This window comes from Mesoplodon bidens (assembly GCF_964165515.1).
Source record: "Mesoplodon bidens genome assembly, chromosome: 4".
NCBI lineage: Eukaryota > Metazoa > Chordata > Mammalia > Artiodactyla > Ziphiidae > Mesoplodon > Mesoplodon bidens.
The window spans coordinates 167,931,104-167,952,943 of record NC_138160.1 but is presented as its reverse complement, the minus strand read 5'-3'; the positions used below and the strand labels follow the sequence as shown (position 1 = coordinate 167,952,943).

The window sequence follows — 21,840 nt, the reverse complement described above, 5'->3', positions numbered from 1 at the left end:
GGGGGAGGGGCGAGAGGCGACAGTAATCGTCTCCTACTGGATGGTAACCTAAACAGGTCACCTAATTGGACGCTGCTAGAACCGAGTACGCATGCTCTATGGATGTTCCCGTCCTGGATTGGTGTGCCCAAGACTTTGGCTTTCCGATTGGTTAAAGTTGGGTGGGTGGGGAATAAGCGGGGAGTTTTGAATTTGAAGCGAATAGGGCCTAGCAAGCCGCGGGAAGTTGCCGAGGAGCACCCTAGAAACCTTCGGTTTTGTGCATCTGGTCGTCAGCATGTCCTTTTCTAAGGCGCCCCTGAAACGATTCAATGACCCTTCTGGTGCGTACGGGGAAAGGATCTGGGGGACAGAAGATGCTCTCACGCCCCTTGGCCCTCTTGGTTCCCTTCATCAGAGGCAAATAGAAGGCGGTTTTTAGGGCTGGGATGGGGCTCACTTAATTGATTCATTTTCCTGAAACACATGCTAAGGTTTTACTACATGCCAAGCACTATTCAGAATGATAAGGTTACAACAGCGAGCGAAGCAAAATCCCTGCTCCCTGAAGCTTACATTCAATTGGAGAATGCAGCCAATAAACAGTGCTGTGGAGAAACTAAAGCAGAGGGAAGGGAATAGGAATTAGGAAGCATTGATAGATTTGTTGGTCAAGTCCGAAGTCCTCACTGTTAAAATATATATATATATATATATATATATATATATATATATATATATATATATATATATATATATATATATATTTACTATTGCTTTTGATTTGAACTTGTGGATTTCTTTTGGATATCCCATTCAGGCGTAAAAGAAGGAAGATTAGTAAAGGCAGTTTATGGGTGTAAAATTATGGCAGTAGCACTTAGTGAAAACACTATAGATGAAGTAATGGGAGCTAATTTTGACAGTACCCCAGGCACCACACTAAGTCTTTACATAGATTATTCTATTTTAATTCCCCCAAATCCCTATTATTCATTATTTTATTGATAAAGAGATGGAGACTATTTGCTAAATGTTACACAATCCAAACTGTCAGAACTGGGGCTTGAAACCAGGCCTCCACGAACCCATCCTGTGCTCCTAACCACTGCGGTGCAAAAGCACAGTAACCATGAAGCCTTCCATGTGGTTGGTAAGGCATTCATCATTTAGTGGCTACTAACTGTATGCAGGGACTATGCTAAGGTCTTCCCTACTAGATCTGGTTTATTCTTGCCAACAGCCAGGTGAGGCAGGTACTGATATTGTCCTCGTTTTACTGCTGAGGACACTAAGGGGTTTTGTAACTACTGAGCAGCCTGTGACAGAGCTTAATATCAAAGCTCATGATTTTTCCTTTATAATGTACACTTTTAACAGTCACTCATTACACCTCAATCTCTATTAGCTAAAATGCAAATGGAAAAGACCTCTGCTCACAAAGGAAGGTCAAGGGAGCAAATGGATCAGCACAAGCATATTTTTTAATTAGAAGACTCAAGAACCATATAATTTTCCAGACATTCAAAGAACCTACTCTAAGTTCTGTCAGCAGTGTGTCTTTTAGGAGATTTGTTTGTTTGCTTGCTTTATAATAGATTAAACTGCTTTTGCCAGTTACACAAAATTTCAGGCTCACAGTTTCAAAAGTAATAAGTTACCATTTATTTGATGGTGTGTGTGTGTGTGTGTGTGTGTGTGTGTGTGTGTGTGGCACTGCAGTGATTTCTCGTATTACTCCAGAAATCCTAACAACCAAAGTATGAGGTAGATACTGTTTTTTTTATTCCTGTTTCGTGAATGAAGAATCAGTCTCAAATAGAAATAACTTTCCAGGGGTCTTAAAGCTAGACTGGAAAAGGAGAGAGTATAATGTTCTTATTCATCATCTTCTCCCTATGACTGCAAAGAACCTGGCATATAGTATTATCTATTGATTGGCAGGCAAAGCTGGGTTTGAACATCGATCTAGCTGATTACTATACAAAACTCTATTCCCAATCCCACATCCCAAGTAACTTTCTGTTTTCTTTGCTACACTGCCAAACTCAACCCTGAGCTAAATACTGAGGAAAGGGACATGATTGAGACTGTCCCTAACTTCAAGCCTTTTTGTCTAAGATGGGAGATGGATAAGTATGTTATTATAACCCATTACAAAACTGCAAGAAATTCTGTATAGTAACAATATGCGTAGGCTGCTGTGGAATGGAGGTTTCTAGCTTGATTTGGGGATTTGGAGAAAACGAAGAGGCGACCTCCAGGCTGAGATCTAAAGTAAGTAAGAGCCGGATCTCAAGTCAGCTTTGCATAAGCACTCTGAAATGCCTTCGATTTGGGACTCCAGTTACATGAGGTTATACAGTATAAATTGCTGGAACATAGAAATATAGTCTAGTGTAGTAGTTTGTACTTTGCATAACATGGCTTTATAAATTTTCTGGTGTATTGATATTAGACAGAGATGGATCGTCACTTTATTCCAAGCTAAATCTTGAGGGCTAGACAATTTTAGTTGCTTCATTTCTAAAATCTGCTGATAGTTACCTCAGTGAATCTCTCTTGAGTAGAGTTGATTCCAAGTATTTTATTTCTTATATTCAATCCTTAATAACAAAGCTGTATTGCTTGTTCTGACACAATTTTCATCCCAGAACTGTCTTTGTTGTTTTGCTTGGTTGTCTGTGTTCCTTTGACCCAATTGAAGTAAAGGTCATTTGGGAAGATAATGATATTATTCTTCACAGAGAAGCCTAGTATCAAATGGGTGCTATTTTTACATTTGAAAATAAAGGAAGCAATTTTTAAAAATTTTATTGGAGTATAGTTGATTTACAGTGTTGTGTTAGTTTCAGGTGTACAGCATAGTGATTCAGTTATACATACACATATATTCATTCTTTTTTAGATTCTTTTCCCATATAGGTTATTACAGAATATTGAGCAGAGTTCCATGTGGTATACAGTAGGTCTTGTTGGTTATCTATTTTTATATAGATATGTATGTGTGTATATGTTAATCCCAAGCTCCTAATTTATCCCTCCTCCCCATGTTTCCCTTTTGGTAACCAGAACTTTGTTTTTGAAATCTGCGAGTCTGTTTTGTAAATAAGTTCACTTATATCATTTTTTTAAATTAGAAAAAGAAGCAATTTATTAATAGTATTTTTACATTTATATTACTCACTTTACTATGACTTTTTTTTAACTGAAGTATAACTGATTTAAAATATTGTGTTAGTTTCAGGTGTACAGCAAAGTGATTCAATTATATTTTTTTCAGATTATTTTCTATTATAGGTTATTATAAGACATTGAATATAATTCCCGGTGCTACACAGGAGATCCTTGTTGCTTATCTGTTTTATGTGTAGTAGTTTGTATGTGTTAATCCCATACACTTAATTTGTCCCTCCCCACTTGCTCCCCTTTGGTATACATAAGTTTTTGTTTCCCATGTCTGTGAGTCTGTGTCTGCTTTGCATATAGATTCATTTGTATTAATTTTTAGATTCCACATATAAATATCATATAATATTTGTAAGACATGTTTTTAACTTAAGATCATAAGTCACATTAGATGAGATTTTAATATTTTATGTTTCCTCTAGGATGTGCACCATCTCCAGGTGCTTATGATGTTAAAACTTCAGAAGTATTAAAAGGACCAGTATCCTTTCAGAAGTCACAAAGGTTTAAAAGACAAAAAGGTAATTGATCCCAAAATAAAATAATGGTTATATGATCTGGTAAATTTTGAAGTTAAGAAAACAGTATTTAAATTTAAAGATGCTGTAGTATTTCTAAAAATGTGAAGCTACACCTATATTTAATTTTTCTTAATTGATAGATTTACAAAAGGGTCAACTTCAGAATAACACTTTCATCATTATGTTGTATAACCAGGAAAATTAAGCAAGATGCCATAGATACGTAGTTTTCCTTTTTGGTTACTTTAACTCTCTGTTGGAGAATATTAGAAAGAATATTAGGAAAATCAGGAAAAAGATGTGTAAAAAATATTGTGCAACTAATTATTTGAAAATGTACAATCAAGAAAAATAACTTTATATTGCTATAAGAAATTTGGGAATTGTGTTTTGTCTGTGGTTCAAATATGTAAGCACAAACCATGACCTGTACAACTTGTTTTATAGCAGAATCTCAACAAAATCTTAATGTTGACAAAGATACTACCTTGCCTGCTTCAGCAAGAAGAGTTAAGACTTCGGGATTAAAGGTAAGGAGCTCTTATATTCTAGCTGGTTTATAAACTGTAATATGAAAATATTTCTGAAAGGTACTGTATTTGACTAGAATGGGTTAAGTGTATAAATTAAGGTTATTGGTAAATGTGTAAATTAGTAAAACATTATCATTGGAACTCTAGCAAGCTTTACATACCTGCCTGTGTCATTACTAAATATATTGTGTTTAAATGTGCCCTTAGTTCAGAATTACAAAATGGTATCCACTTCTCAGTCATTTCTATAGCTGGGTAAATTTTATAATACTTAGTAAGCTTTTAAAAATTATGCAATGCTTTGATTTGTTAGTTACCATAATTTGAGTTGTTCTGGTTTTGTTTTATTTGTTTTGGCGGAAGAGTAAATATTGGTGAAGAAAAAGGAAAAAAACATTCTAATGCCTAAAAGAGGTTTGCTACTCAGAAACTGCCAAGGAGTGGTAGGAGATTAAATTCTTAATAACTTTATGTTATAGCTTGTGCAAGAGCCTACTATTACGGTTTCCATTAGTTCATAAAGCAAGTTGTACTTCCTTAAGGAGTTGCACAAGTTGGTATTTTAATGTGAAAAGATTCAGAGTTGGGAAATCAAAGCTATAAGTTAAGCTTATTCTTGTTCATTAATTTGGCGATTACCTAAGTCTCTTGTTCTATAAAAAAAGAGCTGTTGTCCAATATGGAAGTGATGAGCCACATGTGGCTACTGAGCACTTGAAAGTGAAGAATTGAATTTTTAGTATTATTTAATTTTAATTAATGGGTAGTTAAAAACTGATACTCGATTCTGTTGTTATAAAACTTAAATGTTTTTGGAATAACTTGGGTATGTGAATCTACTTTTTCACCTGTATATTTTGTGAAATCTAAATATAGATAGATATTTCTAATGAAAATTTAGCACCTGAATTGAGACGTGCTGTAAGTGTAAAATATACAGCAAATTTTGAAGACCTAGTACCAAAACTATAAAATATCTTGTTAATAATTTTATACTAATGACATGTTGAAATAATATTTTTGATATCTTGGGTAAAGTAAAATGTATTATTAAAAATTTTACCTTTTAAATATGGCTACTAGAAAATTTGAAAATATGTACATAGCTTGCATTATATTTTTATGGGCAGCACTGATACAGATACCCTTTTCTTGGAAATTGATGTAAATTTCTTGACTCGAATTTCTTGGAGAAACAGTTCCGAAATTTAAAACTAAATTACAAACAAGTTTGTGTAAAACTCCTATGTAATAGGCCTTCCTTGATAGAAAATGCTATCAGGTGTGAAATTAATAAACATGAGACTGTGGCCCTCCCCCAACTTAGAAATATATGAAACACATTTTGTTCAAGGTGTTTATGACTTTTCTTCCATCTTTAGATGGAAAAGATAGATATTCTGTTTTGGGCCATTATCTCAGAAAGGCTACTGGATATAAAAAGATATGTAAAAATACATCTTATTGAGAATAAAGGCAATGAGTAGATTAGAATCAGTTTGTATTATTTCAGTTTTTCTTTATGTTTTTGCACTTGAAGTTTTTTTTCATATTTGGGATCTAAGTTTAAGTTGATTTCTCTTTTTAAGAGTCTTTTGTTTCTGAGATAGCATACTTAAGTATTTAAAATGTATTGCTGTTTAACATTAGAAAAGAGGACCTGTTCTTTTCAGTGGACTTGTTAGCAAAAGCCTCATCTATTGGGGTAAAAATGTTCAGGCCTAAAATATTTTAAGATTTGAAGAACCTTTTCCTTCATTTGCTAGGTAAATCATCTACAAAGTATTTTATAGAGTCAGTGAAATGTTTGGAACCTTCAATCTTTTCTGATAACTAAAAATCAAATTTGGCTATGGTATTTGTGGCACTTAAATTTGATTGTCTTTGTTCTTTGATTTTCAAATAGAAAGAATCTCAAAAGAATGAAAAAGATTTGAAGATGTTGGAAAAAGAGGTAAGCAGTACTTTCAACTTACTGAAAAGTAAGTGCAATATAATGGAAAAAGAGTTACACATAGTTAAGAGACAAGGATTCTGTTGCTATTTGAGGAGTCATATAGGGAGGCATATGTACCATCCAGGCCAGTACCTACAGGGTAACCAGTCCTTGGCTTGGATATCATATTTTAGAGCTTGGTTGTCAATGTGGTATGCAATTTGTTAGCATACCAAGGGACATATTCAAGATAATCTACCTCATGAAAAACTGATAACTAAAACTCAATATGTTAGTTTATTACAACTATACGTGTATCAAATATTAACCTTTACTCATAGCATACACTCTTCCTATATAGTTATCTGTGTGTTAAGACAGTAACTAGCTAGAAAACTTGATGAGCATGAAATCCTAGCAGGTTATTTGAATTGTGATGGAGCTGTGCTAACTTACTGCATCTCTGCACTATAGGTATATGCCTTCCTCAAGGATAAAGTGACCTACTGCCTGTACTATCCAATATAGTAGCCATTCACCGCATGTCTCTATTTAAATAAAATTAAGAATTCAGTTCTTCAGTTCCACTAGTCACATTTCACCTGCTCATTAGGCACTTGTGGTAAGTGGCTACCATACTGCACAGTGCATTTCCATCGTAGCAGAAATCTCTATTGAGCAAAGCTGACCTCAAAAACCTGCCTACTTCCCTAAGCAGGGTGAGGCTGATCACTGCCAGCTTTGCTTTTCTGGCAGTCTTTTTTCTGTGTTTCCATTACTGAGCAACTCTTTCTAGTAGACATATTCTTTTTTTTTTTTAAAGAATTTTCTAGTTATCTATTTATTTATATTTTTGGCCACACCACACAGCATGTGGGATCTTAGTTCCCCGACCAGGAATCAAACCTGTGCCCACTGCATTGGAAGCGTGGAGTCTTAACCACTGGACCACCAGGGAAGTCCCCTAGACATATTCTTTTGACGGACGTATTAAAATTTACTGTTGATTACAGTTAAATGTTGGCTTAAGATCAAGAATATGTCAAAATAACTTTGCAAATCTCTGCCCTTGTTGCTCTGATCCTTTTTTGTATTTATTTTAGTACTATTGCCTATCATTTCATTGAGGATACACGCCTATGATGTAGGAGTTAATCCTTAGATATATAACAACTGAGTGTCTCCGAGTCTCTATGAGATAGCTGGTGCGTGAGCGGCAGTGCCAGGATTAGAACTGGTAATTTGTGTCCGTTACTTAATCTTTTGGAATAGAAATTTTTGACACATACAGCTCTATTTTATTTAAGCCCCACAGTATTTGTTGTTTGTTTGATTAATTTGAATGAATTATCAACATCTAAAGTAAAATATCGTGCAAAACAAATTCAGATTCCTGGCTTCTCTTGCAAAGTTAGAAGCTCTGGTAGCATGGTTTCTGCATCCCTCGCCTTCTGTAGACCCCACATTCGCTCAGTCAGTCCTCGCCTGGCTCCTCTCATTTATATTATCTGCTTGGTCATGGAGGCATTTGAGTTTACAGTCCTGTTTTGGAGCTTAAGTTTCTTTAACTGAAAAAAAGTGTGATGTAGATCATCTCAGCGTCCTTTTTTCTACTTTATGATATGCTATCCACATTGCTTTTAAACCAATAATGTAGGCATAAAGAATCTTATGGTAGGGAATCTTAAAGCTCGTGCAGTCCCTAGCATCTAGTTCACAGCTGTATATATAAGTGGTGCTTGATATATTTCTAGTTAAAGCAATTGGCTTAGAATACTGAGATTAGTATGAATCAGGGTAGAAAATACTTGGCATGTGATTTAATGCAGCTGGGCTTTCTTGATACTTTTATACCCAGCTAATAGTCTATTTGGCACAATGTTTTATGTGCACTAGAAGAGAATGTACATGCACTTGTTGGTTATAGTGGTCTATATATGACAATTAGTTCAAGTTGTTTAACAGTTTTCTTCAGGTCTTGATCTCTACTGATATTTTTGTCTGCTTATTCTATCAGTGACTGAGAAAGGTATTTTTAAGTTTGTAGCTCTGGGGATTAGTCTATTTATCTTTTTAATTCTGTCAGTTTTTGCTTTGTATATTTTGAAGTTATGATATTACTTTGTTGTGCACAACAAATTTAAGGTTATGTCTTCCTCTGGAAATAATCTTTTACCCATAAAATTCTTTATTCCTAGTAATATTTTTTGCCTTAAAGTCTACTTTGTATGATATTAACATAGCCATACCAGCTTTCTTTTGTTTAATGTTTACATGGTGAATCTTTTCCGATCCCTTTATTGTCAATCTATCTATATCCTTAAAGTGCATATCTTACAAACACGTGGGATCACTTTCCTTCAGCCTGAAGAGCTTCCTTTAGGAGTTCCTTATGCAGTTCTACTGTGGACAGATACCCTCAGCCTCTTTTTTTTTTCCCCTCTGAAAACATCTGTATGTCACCTTCGTATTTTTAAAGGATATTTTCGTTAGGAATAGAATTTTTGATTGGCAGATTTTCTGCATACATTCTTAAACATTTCATTGTCTTCTGGCTTCCACATTTTCTGTGGACAAGTGTGTGTTTTTGACTTAGGTTTTGGTTTTTCCCTAGTAATTGCAGCAGGAATGATGGCTTGCTGATGCCTACCATATCCTACTCAGAAGCCCAGTGCTGCTTTCCCAGAAATGAAAAAGATATTTCGTCTTTCAAGCTATAATTTGACTTCCTATAATTAGAACTAGAGTAAAGAAGACTTTTTATAGGTAGAAATACCTTAAAAGTGAATAAACAGTTTAATTACACCTAGAAGTTTATGACAGTTCAAATCCTCTGTTCTTAAAATGCTTACAGTTTTACAAGATGTGTCATAAAATAAATATGATTGCTTAAAACAGCTAAGAATATCTAAGAGCATCATGTCACAATCAGAAGTTTGTCTAGAACTTTAATATTTTGATTATCAGTAGCATTTAGTGATTATGTTGGCAGTAATCAGTGAATTATTCATTCATCACCTTGTTTCTGTACAGATTCGTGTTCTTGTGCAGGAACGTGGTGCTCAAGACAAGCGGATCCAGGATCTGGAAGCTGAGTTGGAGAAGATGGAAGCAAAGCTAAATGCTGCCATCAGGGAAAAAACATCTCTCTCTGCAAGTAATGCTTCACTGGAAAAACAGCTTATTGAATTAACCAGGACTAATGAGCTACTAAAATCTAAGGTATTTGAATCTCATGATAATATTTACAATTGAATAAATAATAAACATGTTTTTTTTCTCATATAGCTGTTTGGGAATTTTAGGCCTAGTTTAGTCATTTTCCTTCACTAAATGTTCTTTAAATATTAAGCTGCTTCCAGTAGGAATTATTATTGCATCTTTTTTATTTTGGTGCCTGGCACATAAGAGGTTATAAACAAAAAAGTTTACCTTTTGTTTTAATGTCTGACTTTTTCTCACCTTCTTCAAAGTCACCCCCAATAAATAAGGCCACTAATAAATGTTGCAGAATTTATATCTAGAAGTATCTTTAAAGATCTTTCTCTGAAATAAATAATAGCATAATAGCAAGCTTCCATCTCAAATCCTTTTGGAAATATAGTGGGAAATGAATAATTGTGTGGACTAAATGTGTTCAATAGATAAATTGTATTTATCAATATTAACATACTAATGATCTTAAAGGACTTAACATGGTCATCTTGCTTTTTTACAGAAGTAGCAGGAAGCTGTAAATCACTGTTCAGCTTAATAAGAGTCATTTATTCAGGGCCTGTAATGTACTGGGCTCTTTGCTTACAAAGGGAGTAAGGATGCATAAGAATTAAGCACGGGGAAGGGAGCAGATTCCTGGTCCCCACTCAGGGAGATTCTGATTTATTAGGCCTGCGATGGACCCTGTAGTCTGCATATTTCAAAGTAGACCAAACAATGCGGATGCATTTTGTTAAGCAAACGCACTTTACGAAATTCTCTCCAAGAAGCTTGTTTTAGAGCCACACAGTGGACTTTCTAGCATATACAGATAAATGACCACTGAAGCTGATTTCAAAAGTAGACCAGAAAGTCACATGAAGGAAAAGGAGAGACAAGAACAGTAGTAGTGTAAAACCAGTAATCCTGGCTCTTTTCTCTACCAGAGTATGTTGTAGGCAAATAATAGTCCCAATAATAGATAATCAATATTTAAGTGATTTTTTTACAGGACTTAATAGAAAATATTTCTCGATTTTTTATGTTCGTTGTACTTAGTTTTCTGATGATAGTAACCAGAAGAATTTGAGAATTCTAAGCCTTGAGTTGATGAAACTTAGAAACAAAAGAGAAATAAAGATGAGGGTGAGTGATACCTTTGGTAAGTTTGCTGTGTCTGGAGCGGGGGATCTGAACAAGTTCTCATTTCCTAAAACAGATATTTCTGTTGTGTAGAGCATGATGGCTAAACAAGAAGGCATGGAGGTGAAGCTGCAGGTTACCCAGAAGAATCTCGAAGAGTCTCAGGAGAAAATAGCACAACTTGAGGGGAAACTGTGAGTGACTAAAAGGAAAGAGATTCCTTTGTATAACCAATTTGTGTGTGTGTGTGTGTGTGTGTGTGTGTGTGTAACCAATTTTTGATTTACCTTTCTCGGCTAGTTATTGTTTACTGAGACTTTAACCTTCCCTTCATACTTACCTCATTGCCTGCCTCTACTTGCCCTATTTCTCTTCCTAAGGGACAGTTGAGCCCTAATCATTCCCAAACATTTTATGCTGAAAGATGTATGAATGTATTACTTTTGTACATCTTCTATATCAATGATGAGGAAAGACTCATAGTCTTTCTAACAACATAATCTTACGGAGGTTGTAGTGAGACCAAAACTGAGAAGTATTGGTATAGGAAGCTGTGATGAATGCACAATCCTAGCCTTCTTTTATTACTCAGCTGTAATTCATATACAGTAAAATGCACAGATCATAAGTATTCAGTTTAGTGACTTTTGACAATTGTATACACCTGTATAACCACCACCCAAATAAGGCAGAGAGCGTGGCCATCCCCTCAGAAAGTTCCTTCGTGCTCCTTCCTGCTCCCCTGTTCCTCCCCCATGGCTGCCCCATACCCCTGCAACCACTTTCTGACTTCTATCATCATAAATTAGTTTGGCCTTTTGGGGGACATTTATTACCACATGCATGCATATGTGTGTATATATGGCTTCTTTTGTTTAAGATAATTTTTTGAGATTCAGCCATACTGTTGTGTGTATTATAATTTGCTCCTTTCATTTCTGAGTAGTATTCCATTATATGAATATACCTCCATTTGTTTATTATTCTCCTACTGATCAATACTTGGGTTTCCAGTTTTTGACTATTATCAGTAAGTCTACTATATATGCCTTTTTGTAGACACAGGCTTTTATTTCTTTGAGTAAATATCTAGGAGTGGAATTTCTGTGTCATAGGGTTGTATACATATAACGTTTTTTAAAACACTCAAAGTGGTTTTGCTGTTTTACACTCCCACATAACAATGTGTGATAGTTTCATCTGTTCTTTACCTTCATCAACATTTGATGTTGTCATCTATTTGATTTCAGCCTTTCTAGTGGATGTGAAGTAGTATCTGATTTGTGATTTTATTTATTTATTTTAATTTATTTATTTTATTTATTCTTAGCTGCATTGGGTCTTCGTTGCTGCATGTAGGCTTTCCCCTAGTTGCGGTGAGCGGGGGCTACTCTTCATAGCGGTGCACGGGCTTCTCATCGTGGTGGCTTCTCTTGTTGCAGAGCACAGGCTCTAGGCGCACGGGCTTCAGTAGTTGTGGCGCATGAGCTCAGTAGTTGTGGCGCACGGGCTTAGTTGCTCCGTGGTATGTGGGATCTTCCTGGACCAGAGCTTGAACCCATGTCCCCTGCATTGGCAGGCGGATTCTTAACCACTGCACCACCAGGGAAGTCCCTCATTTGTGATTTTAATTTGTTGTTATTAATGTGGAGCATCTTTTTATGTGCTTATTGACCATTCATATATATCCTTTTGTAAGGTGTCTGTTTAAGTCACTTGCCCATTTCTTAAATTGTGGTGTTTGGAGGAGGTAAACACATAAGTAATTGAATATAAGGCATCCTGCAACAAAGGCTTTGTGGCACACAAAATGCTGTTTTGTATGTGTGGGGGGTGGGGAAGCTAGGAAAGCTACAGAAAAGATGATTTCTGTTACACTTGGAGTGTTGCAGGTGATGACTCTCATCATCATAACCCTTTTGTCAGAATATATTTGGAAAGCTTTCTTACTTAAAAAAAAACAAAAACTTGAGCCTCCTATTTGCATATATTAAATTGTCAACTTGAGAGGTCACATAAGTGAATGGTTAGGAGTTTGGACTCTGGAGTCAGCCTACCTGAGATAACAGTATCTGGTACAGAGTAAGCATTATGCGTGATTATTGTGTATATTAATATGTGCAATTTTTTTTAGTATTTCAATAGAGAAAGAAAAGATTGATGAAAAATCTGAAACAGAAAAACTTTTAGAGTACATCGAAGAAATAAGGTAATATGAAGAGTAGTTTTAAATTGGACTTTATTTTGTTGAACTGTGATGAATACATCATTTTCATCTCTTTTCATTTAATGTTCCCTATGCTTAAATAGATGTGCTCTTCAACATAATTTGTTTTAATGCAGTTGTGCATCAGATCAAGTGGAAAAATACAAGCTACATATTGCCCAGTTAGAAGAAAATCTGGAAGAGAAGAATCATGAAGTTTTAAGCCTTAAGCAGTCTCTGGAGGAAAATGTGGCTATATTGTCTAAACAAGTAGAAGACATGAATGCTAAATGCCAACTGCTTGAAAAAGAAAAAGGTATTCCACTGTTTATAGTACTACTTTCTTTAGATAAGTGCTACCGATGATTTTTTTTAAAGTACTGCTATGTTATAACAACTTTCTAAAATAATTATATAAACAACAAAAATTTTGTTCTATGTTTGGGAATTTTTGTCTTTTATGATATTTGTTATCTGTTTATTTCGTTATATTTCTTGTCTTGATTGAAATATATGTGGTTGTGCAGTTCTTGACTTCCCCATTGGGTGGCCATTTAAAATTGGTAGATACATAGAACTAGGTTTGGGGGTTTTATTATATAATATACATACTATTTTATATATAGTAATCATACCAACTTCAGAGTTATTTTTCCCCCCTTTGGAAATACTTGATCTCTGTAACACGCTATAAAGAAGTATAGTGGAATATTATGGGAATCTGGGTTTCTCAAACTTAATATTAGTATCTAATTACAGCATTGTTAATGTTCTCCCTTTTCTAGAAGACCTCATCAATAGGGACAGAGAACAGGATGAAAATCTAAACTCTGAGATACAAAACTTAAAAGAGAGGTCTGTTCTTGAACAACAAGAACATGAAGAGCTACAACAAAAAGTATTGCAAATTGATTCACTTCTGCAACAAGAGAAGGTAGTTTACTACAATATTTTAAAACGCTAGTGCTTCTTTCAGGGAATACATTTCCCTGTGTATCAGAAAAGCTTTAAATTGTATATGTCCTTTGATCCAGCAGTTCTACTTCTAGAATCTTATCCTGAGGAAATAATCGTGCCTATGTCGCATATTTAACTGCTGTTCACCACAGGGTTATTCATAATGTGAAAAAATTCAAGCAACAATTGAAGCAAAATAAGGAAATTGTTTTAAAAAATTTTTCAGCACATTCTTGTGTTAGATTACTACATAGGCATTTACAGTTCTATGGTAAAAGAGTGTCTAATTAGACAAGAAAGGAAACTGACAGTTTTTTAAAATGCAAATTACATAAAGAACACTTTACATATCAATGAGGAAAAAAAGACAATTCACTAAAAAAATAGGCATAGGATGGAAATAGATCATTCTTAGAAGTAGAAATTCAGATAGCTTTGGGAATTCCCTGATGGTCCAGTGATTAGGACTACATGCTTCCACTGCAGGGGGCCCAGGTTCGATCCCTGGTTGGGGAACTAGGATCCCACAAGCTCATGGTGCAGCCAAAAAATTTAAAAAAAAAAAAGAAAAAAAGAAAAAAGAAATTCAGGTAGTCTGTAAACATGAGAAGATGCTCTACCTTAGTAGTAATCCAAGAAATTGAAATAATTTGTTTTGTCACTTACAAGATTGGCACATATTAAAACATTTACTCATATGACACATTGTTGAGAGTTGGGCAAGCAGGCATTCACATGCACATGAAATATTATATCGTTGGGCAATCTGCAACAACAAAAGAATTAAGTAGATCTGTATATATTGACTTGAAAAGATCTCAACTACTATTTTTATGATATTTTAAATGACCTTTACATACACAGTATATATCATTTACGCTTTAAGTATATAAATATATAGAAGAAGACCATAAGGCATAGAATACCAAACTAGTGGTTATCTCTGGAATGGGAAAACTAAGGTTAGAATACGAGTAGGCAATTTTCGTTTTATTTGTAATGTTAGAATTTTTTCACAAGCGATTTACTTGTATTTATTTATTCATATTTACTCATCTTACATAACATTAAAATATTTTATATAACATTGAAATCGTAGTACTCTTTTTATATAAATCATATGAGAAAAAGGATAAAAGTCAGTTGTAGAATATGATTTTAGTTTTCTAAGTGTGTGTGTGTGTGTTGCGTAGGAAAAAAGGCTAAAATAACATTTACCATAATGTTAACAAGGTGTAGGATATAATCCATGATAAAATGAATATGACATCTCTCTATTTTTCAAGTTTCCTGGAGGCTCTTGAATTTAGTGTCCATACTTCATCATCTGTACTTCTTTTTTGCCCTTAGTAAAACCTCACAAATCATTAAATTTTCAAAAGCTTTCAAATTATTTTGATGGTTTTCTATTTGGATGCAGGAATTATCTTCTAGTCTTCAACAGAAGCTATGTTCTTTTCAAGAGGAAGTGGTTAAAGAGAGAGGTCTCTTTGAGGGAGAATTAAAGCAAGCACTGGATGAGCTAGATAAATTACAGCAAAAGGAGGAACAAGTTGAAAACCTGATCAAGCAACTGGAAGAAGAATCAGAATCTAGAGGTGAAGAACTAAAACTCGTAGAAGAAAGGCTGAAAGGGTTTGTATTAATAGGACTTCATTTTTATATATGACTTCAGATGTTAACAAGTGTTTTCTAGTACATTCTCTCAGGATTCTCACACCAGTCATGTGAGTGGTGAGGTTGGAATTATTTTACAAATAAGGGATAAACACGGACAGGTAAAGTACATGCACAGGATGTGCATATAAACAAGTATGACAGCCAAAGTCAGAAGCCATGCCCTTTCTTTATTTAAGGCCCAAGGTTTAACTAAAGAGAGTTTTAATAACCAAAATTTTGTATTCCTGTACTGCTCTTATATTTTCTAAAAATGATTGGACATTAGCATTACAATGATAACAGATTTAGAAAAACACCCAAAATAGTAAGATTCCCACCCTTTAATAAGAAACATTTCCATTTTTTGTCCATATGTGCATCATAGTGTAAGTTATACTTTTAATTACCTCTTTTGAGGGAGCACAAACACTTCAGAAGTAACAATCAAAAAGCACAATGGGGGCTTCCCTGGTGGCGCAGTGGTTGAGAGTCCGCCTGCCGATGCAGGGGACACGGGTTCGTGCCCCGGTCCGGGAAGATCCCACATGCCGCGGAGCGGCTGGGCCCGTGAGCCATGGCCGCTGGCTGAGCCTGCACCTCCAGAGCCTGTGCTCCGCAATGGGAGAGGCCACAACAGTGAGAGGCCCGCGTACCGCAAAAAAAAAAAAAAAAAAAAAGCACAATGGGAAAAAAACAGCCAGAAATGGGAAACATTCAAAAATAAAAAATTTGTCATTAAAAGTAGAAAGCCTGGGGCTTCCCTGGTGGCGCAGTGGTTAGGAATCCACCTGCCAGTGCAGGGGACACGGGTTCGAGCCGTGGTCCGGGAAGATCCCACATGCCACGGAGCAACTAAGCCCGTGCGCCACAACTACTGAGCCTGTGCTCTAGAGCCCGTGAGCCACAATTACTGAGCCCATGTGCCACAACTACTGAAGCCCGGGCACCTAGAGCCTGTGCTCTGCAACAAGAGAAGCCACCACAGTGAGAAGCCTGTGCACCTCAGCAAAGAGCAGCCCCCGCTTGCTGCAACCAGAGAAAGCCCATGCGCAGTAACGAAGACCCAATACGGCCAAAAATAAAATAAATAAATTTATTTAAAAATAAGTAAATAAATAACCTCAGTCTTCAAAGCCAGAAAGAGGAGGAGGACAATTTCAGGTAGACAAAGCTTGTGGGTTTAAAAAAAAAAAAAAAAAAAAAAAGTAGAAGGCCTAAGATCTCATGCTTTTTTTTTTTTTAACTCTTATTCCATATTATTTTCATCACATTATAGGTCCTTCTCCACTACATTTATTTAAATGGGTTGAGGGACTTCCCTGGTGGCGCAGTGGTTAAGAACCCACCTTCCAATGCAGGGGACAGGGGTTCGATCCCTGGTCAGGGTATTAGATCCCACATGCGTGCTGCAACTAAGAATTCACATGCCACAACTAAGGATCTGCATGCCACAACTAACAACCTGCAACAAAGGAGCCCACCTGCCGCAACTAAGACCCGGCACAACCAAAATAAATAAATAAAATAAAAAGTTTAAGTTGTTAAAAAAAAAAGAGAGTCAGCTAATAAATACAGAAGGTATAAAAATAAAATAAAACAATATCTGGGTTGATTCTTGAGTTTAATTTGTGAATAAATATTTGAATCCTTGGGATTTCAGCAGTAAAACATTTTCTAGCAAGGAACCATGGACTAGACATAAAGCTACAGAACTGCCACTAATTTCACAAGTGTGTATCTATCTCTTATTAGGTACTTTTGTTATTAATCCCTTTTCTGTTTTCTTTTAGTTGTCACTGATTTAAAAAACACCAAAGTTTTATCTATGCTTGCATTTTGGGGAATACTACCAAAGTGTACTTAGGGGGATTGTTCTATACTGCAACCAGCCTCAGGGAACAGGTACTTTAAGAAACTTGAGTGGATGATGTCAGTTTAGGAAAGAAAGATGAGATAATCATTTATTCTGACTCAAAGAACTCAGTCCAGAAGTCAGGAGATAAGGATTTTATTCCTAGATCTGTTAACTAGTTGTGTGATTCTGAGCAAGACAATCTTAATTTCTTTTATTTTCTCTTTCATTAGATATAAAATAAAGGAGTTTTACGAGATCATTTCTAAGGTTCTTTCCAGCCTGGAAATTTCAAGCTTAAGAGAAAAACTTAGAAGTTGACAATGATTCCTCTAGGGGGCAGGAAAGAGAATATTTTTATTATAAACCCTTTAGTCCTAGTTGATTGCTTTTAGCTGTGGTATATATTTTTTAAACCCTATACTCATTACAGAATGAATTTGATCAGCCATCTTGTCTCAGTGTCCAACTTAGTCTATAAGTGAATAATGCTTCTTACTTACAGTTCTTATTCTTTAAAAGATCTCTTATAAGCTCATATGCCTATCAAAAAAGTTGTATCACTATTGTGGTAATATGTAATATTAATATTTTTTTAAATCTCTATAGATTTGTAGTATATATTTATAAAGATGTCTTAAAAGCCATTCTGTCTATGCAAAATAGTCTACTAAATAAGTTGTTGAATCTTTGGATAATTAACAATTTATTATGTGGGTAATTGGTATAATCAAAATAAATCTGCTTAGTTCTGTAACTCTTTTTTCAAAAGAACTCTTAAAATGAAGATATAACTTAACTGTACCTAGTGTTCCTTAAATGTCTAAATGCAGAGAATTAAATTTTATTCAACCCTAGTGCTTTTAAACTGGTAATCCTTCACATTCTTTAGTTTTAGCTGCTATCAAGATTCTGTTTCAGTCTTTTTAATCTACTTTCTCCCAAAAAAGTGTTTAAACTACCTACCTAAGTACGTATGATATGAAACGATAAGTAAATAAATTAGGATGAAAATAGAAGTAAAATAAAAGCAGGAAAGATAAAATGAAGCTGTATGTAAATGAACAGGCTATTAGATGTAGGTCATAAATTTAGATCTAAGCTGCCAGTATCTGATATAAACATGAAGATATGGGATATATGATTCACAGTGTCAAAGGTATATCCTAGTCTCTTTCTGAGACTAATGATTTGCAGTTAGCATTTTATCTTTTAACTGTTCCTTTTTCTTAGGAAAGAAGCTGAACTGGAGAAAAGTAACGCTGCTCACGCTCAGGCCACGCTGGTTTTGCAGGAAAGGTATAACAGTACAGTGCAGAGCCTGAGAGATGTTACTGCTCAATTTGAAAGGTATTTGTATGGGGAGACTGCACTCTCGAACATACATGAGCAAGGAGGGGTGTTTACATAGGAACATCTGTCAACAAAACAATCACAAAAATAAAACAATTAGTATCACTTTAAATTCCATAGTGTCCAATCATAAATGGGCATTTAATGTTACCTCATATCTTAGAATATATAGTAATTTCCCTTTCCCACTACCCACTTCAAATTTCATGCATTCTCAGACCTTTGGCACTTCTGTCTGACTCTCCTCATGTCATCATTTTCCACGTGAAGAATCCAAACGCTTTTATTTCCTCTTCATCAAACCTGTAAACGCACCTGCATCTATGCTCATCCCGTCTTCCTCCCACTTATTACAGATGAAGTATCTAATTCCTTTAACCTTCAGTGACCTCATGCTATCATTTATCCCTTGTCTCATAATTTTCAGCCTTTCTTCTAGAATTTTTCCAGTCAATATTAAAGCATGTTAATATGCCTTCATCTTTAAAATACATTTTTAAAAAGTCTCTGTTTACCCCCCACTTCCTTCTGCAGTTATCCAATAACATCTGTCACTCCCAGCACCCTTCTTACCCCAAAATTCTACTCCTCTCTATAGCCTTTTTTTTTTTTTGGCCACGCAGTTAGTGAGATCTTAGTTCCCCCGACCAGGGATCGAACCCATGCCCCCTACCATGGAAGTGTGGAGTCCCAACCAACCACTGGACCACCAGCGAATTCCCCCATCTCCTTTTTTTGTTTTAATTTATTTTATTGAAATATAGTTGATTTACAGTGTTGTGTTAATTTCTGCTGTATTGCAAAGTGATTTAGTTATATATACATTCCTTTTCATATTCTTTTCCATTATGGCTTATCACAGGATATTGAATATAGTTCCCTGTGCTATACAGTAGGACCTTGTTGTTGATCCATCCTATATATAATAGTGTGCATCTCATAGCCCATCTTCTTGATAGAAGATTATATACTGTATCCACTTCTTCACTTCCTATTTTTCTCACTTGTTATTTTCCCTTTTTTTAAAGTTTATTTTGGAGGGGACTACAAATTGCAAAGGATAATACAACAAATACCAATACGTCACACAGTCTCACACCAAGAGTATATTAATGTTAACATTTTTACTTACTGTATATACTTTATATAATTTGGGGAGAAGGGCTCTTCTTTTATCTATTTTAGTATGTTCAATAAATAGAAAAGATATACAACGTATACATAAATTATAAAGCATAAAGGTAAAATTAATGTGCATGAGCTCATAGAAGACAACCTACAGGCTAAAAGATTTCCAACTGCTTGGTATATATATGAGTTCTTCCACTTCCCATCTTCATGCCTTCATGCTTTCCTCCAACAGATAACACCATCTCAGAGTCTACATTGATTATTTCCTTGCTTTTTTTCCTGTGTATAATTTTATAGCATATATATCCATATGAATAATATATTATCTAATTTTGTTTTTTCCTGAATTTCACCAAAAATGTCATGTAGCGTATGCCATATCCTGGGACTTGCCTTTTCACTCTGCGTTATGTATGTTTCTAGGATTGAATCACAGTGTTGCCAGTGTTCATTCATGGTCACTGTTATAGAATATTTGATTTTATCAATCTACCACTATTTATCCATTCTCAGTTTGGGCTTTTGGGTTGTTTCCCATTTCTTTCATTCTATTAATAGTACTCTATGAATATTCTTGTGGTCTTCTAGTATACACGTGTAAGAATTTATCTAAAGTAATATTTAAGTGAATGTTCAACCTTAAAATTTAATGCCCAATCACTTTACAAAGTGGGTGTGAAAATCTACATTCCCACTAGTGATGTGTGAGTTCTCAATGATCTATCTCCCCTCCAAAACTTGTCAGACTTCATAAATTTTGCCAGTGTAATAAGTGTAAAAGAGCTTTTTCTTATGGATGATTTATCTTTCCTTTTCTGTAACAGGCTTGTATGTGACTTTTTTTCATTTCTCATTTCATTTCTTTTCTTCATTGATTTGTAGTTTTTATCAGTGATATGGGTTGCAAATATCTTCTCGCAAAGTGTGGCTTGTCTTTTCATTTTCTTTATGGTTTCTTCTTTTTTTTTTAAAGCTTGTGTCTCACTACCTCTTTTTTTATTAATTTTTATTTTTTGGGGGGGTAACATTTATATACAATATTGTGTATGCTGCAGGTGTACAGTATCTTTTTCTGTTATACATATACATATATCTATTCATCTTTGGATTCTCTTCCCACATAGGTTATTACAGAGTATTGATAGACCTCCTTGGTATACATAGGTCCTTGCTGATTATCTATTTCTTTTCTTTATTTTTTTAGCTGCATCGGGTCTTAGGTGCAGCACGCAGGATCTTCACTGGGGCACGTGGGATCTTTCATTGCGGCATGCGGTCTCTTTGTTGCAGCGCTCAGGCTTCTCTCTAGTTTGGTGTGCAGGTTTTCTCTCTCTAGTTGTGGCGCCCGGGCTGCAGGGTCGGTGGGCTCTATAGTTGTGGCATGCAGGCTCCAGACTGCGTGGGCTCTGTAGTTTGCGGCACACAGGCTCTCTTGTTGAGGCATGCGAGCTCAACAGTTGTGGCACTCGGGCTTAGTTGCCCCGCGGCATGTGGGATCTTAGTTCCCTGACCAGGGATCGAACCCGAGGCCCCTGCATTGGAAGGCAGATTCTTTACCACTGGACCATCAGGGAAGTGCCTATGGTTTCTTCTGATGAATAGAAATTCTTGATTTTAATGTGCTTAAGTTTACAAATTTTTATGTGAACACTTTCACATCCAAAACTTCTTTCTATCCCAAGAACATAAAGATATTCACCAATTTTTTTCTAAAAGTTCCAAAGTTTCACTTTTCATTTGTCCACCTAGAACTGATTTCTGTATGTGTAGTGATAAAGGGATAAAATTTACTTTTGTTTTCCCATATGGATAATCAATTGCCTAGTACCCATTCATTGACTAGTACCTTCTTTCCCCAGTGGTCTGTTCCTACATCTGATATATTATGACATACATATATATATACAAACACACACATACATAACGTATGTGAGTATATATATATTTTAATTATAATTTACGCATGTCAACATGAATATAAATTGTATAAATTAAATATATATATATATATATATATATATATATATATATATATATATAATTTTTAGTGCTGTTCTCAACCCTGAAAAGCGATTTCCCTTCTTGCTATTTTAAAAAGTGCTGCCTTAAGAAGTTTTCAACCATTCTATGATGTCACTCACCATCAGTATGCTAATAGCATTAAAATTTATTTCTTCAAACCAGAC

General features: G+C 35.2%; 1 protein-coding gene across 4 annotated transcripts in view; it reads left to right on the top strand.

Annotated features, from left to right (window-relative positions):
- The first annotated feature begins 199 nt into the window (after nt 1-199).
- Nucleotides 200-21,840, top strand: part of HMMR (hyaluronan mediated motility receptor) — a 44,939-nt gene continuing 23,298 nt past the window's right edge. For 3 of the 4 annotated variants that reach the window (XM_081233517.1, XM_081233515.1, XM_081233518.1), the window contains exons 1-12: nt 200-323; nt 3,591-3,689; nt 4,137-4,219; nt 6,129-6,176; nt 9,192-9,380; nt 10,413-10,499; nt 10,590-10,690; nt 12,631-12,705; nt 12,840-13,018; nt 13,488-13,636; nt 15,080-15,294; nt 18,404-18,520. In XM_081233517.1, the coding sequence (XP_081089643.1) occupies nt 278-323; nt 3,591-3,689; nt 4,137-4,219; nt 6,129-6,176; nt 9,192-9,380; nt 10,413-10,499; nt 10,590-10,690; nt 12,631-12,705; nt 12,840-13,018; nt 13,488-13,636; nt 15,080-15,294; nt 18,404-18,520 (1,388 nt within the window). In that variant the 5' untranslated portion in view covers nt 200-277. The remainder of the gene's footprint in view (nt 324-3,590; nt 3,690-4,136; nt 4,220-6,128; nt 6,177-9,191; nt 9,381-10,412; nt 10,500-10,589; nt 10,691-12,630; nt 12,706-12,839; nt 13,019-13,487; nt 13,637-15,079; nt 15,295-18,403; nt 18,521-21,840) is intronic. The other variant, XM_081233516.1, reaches the window with a different exon arrangement.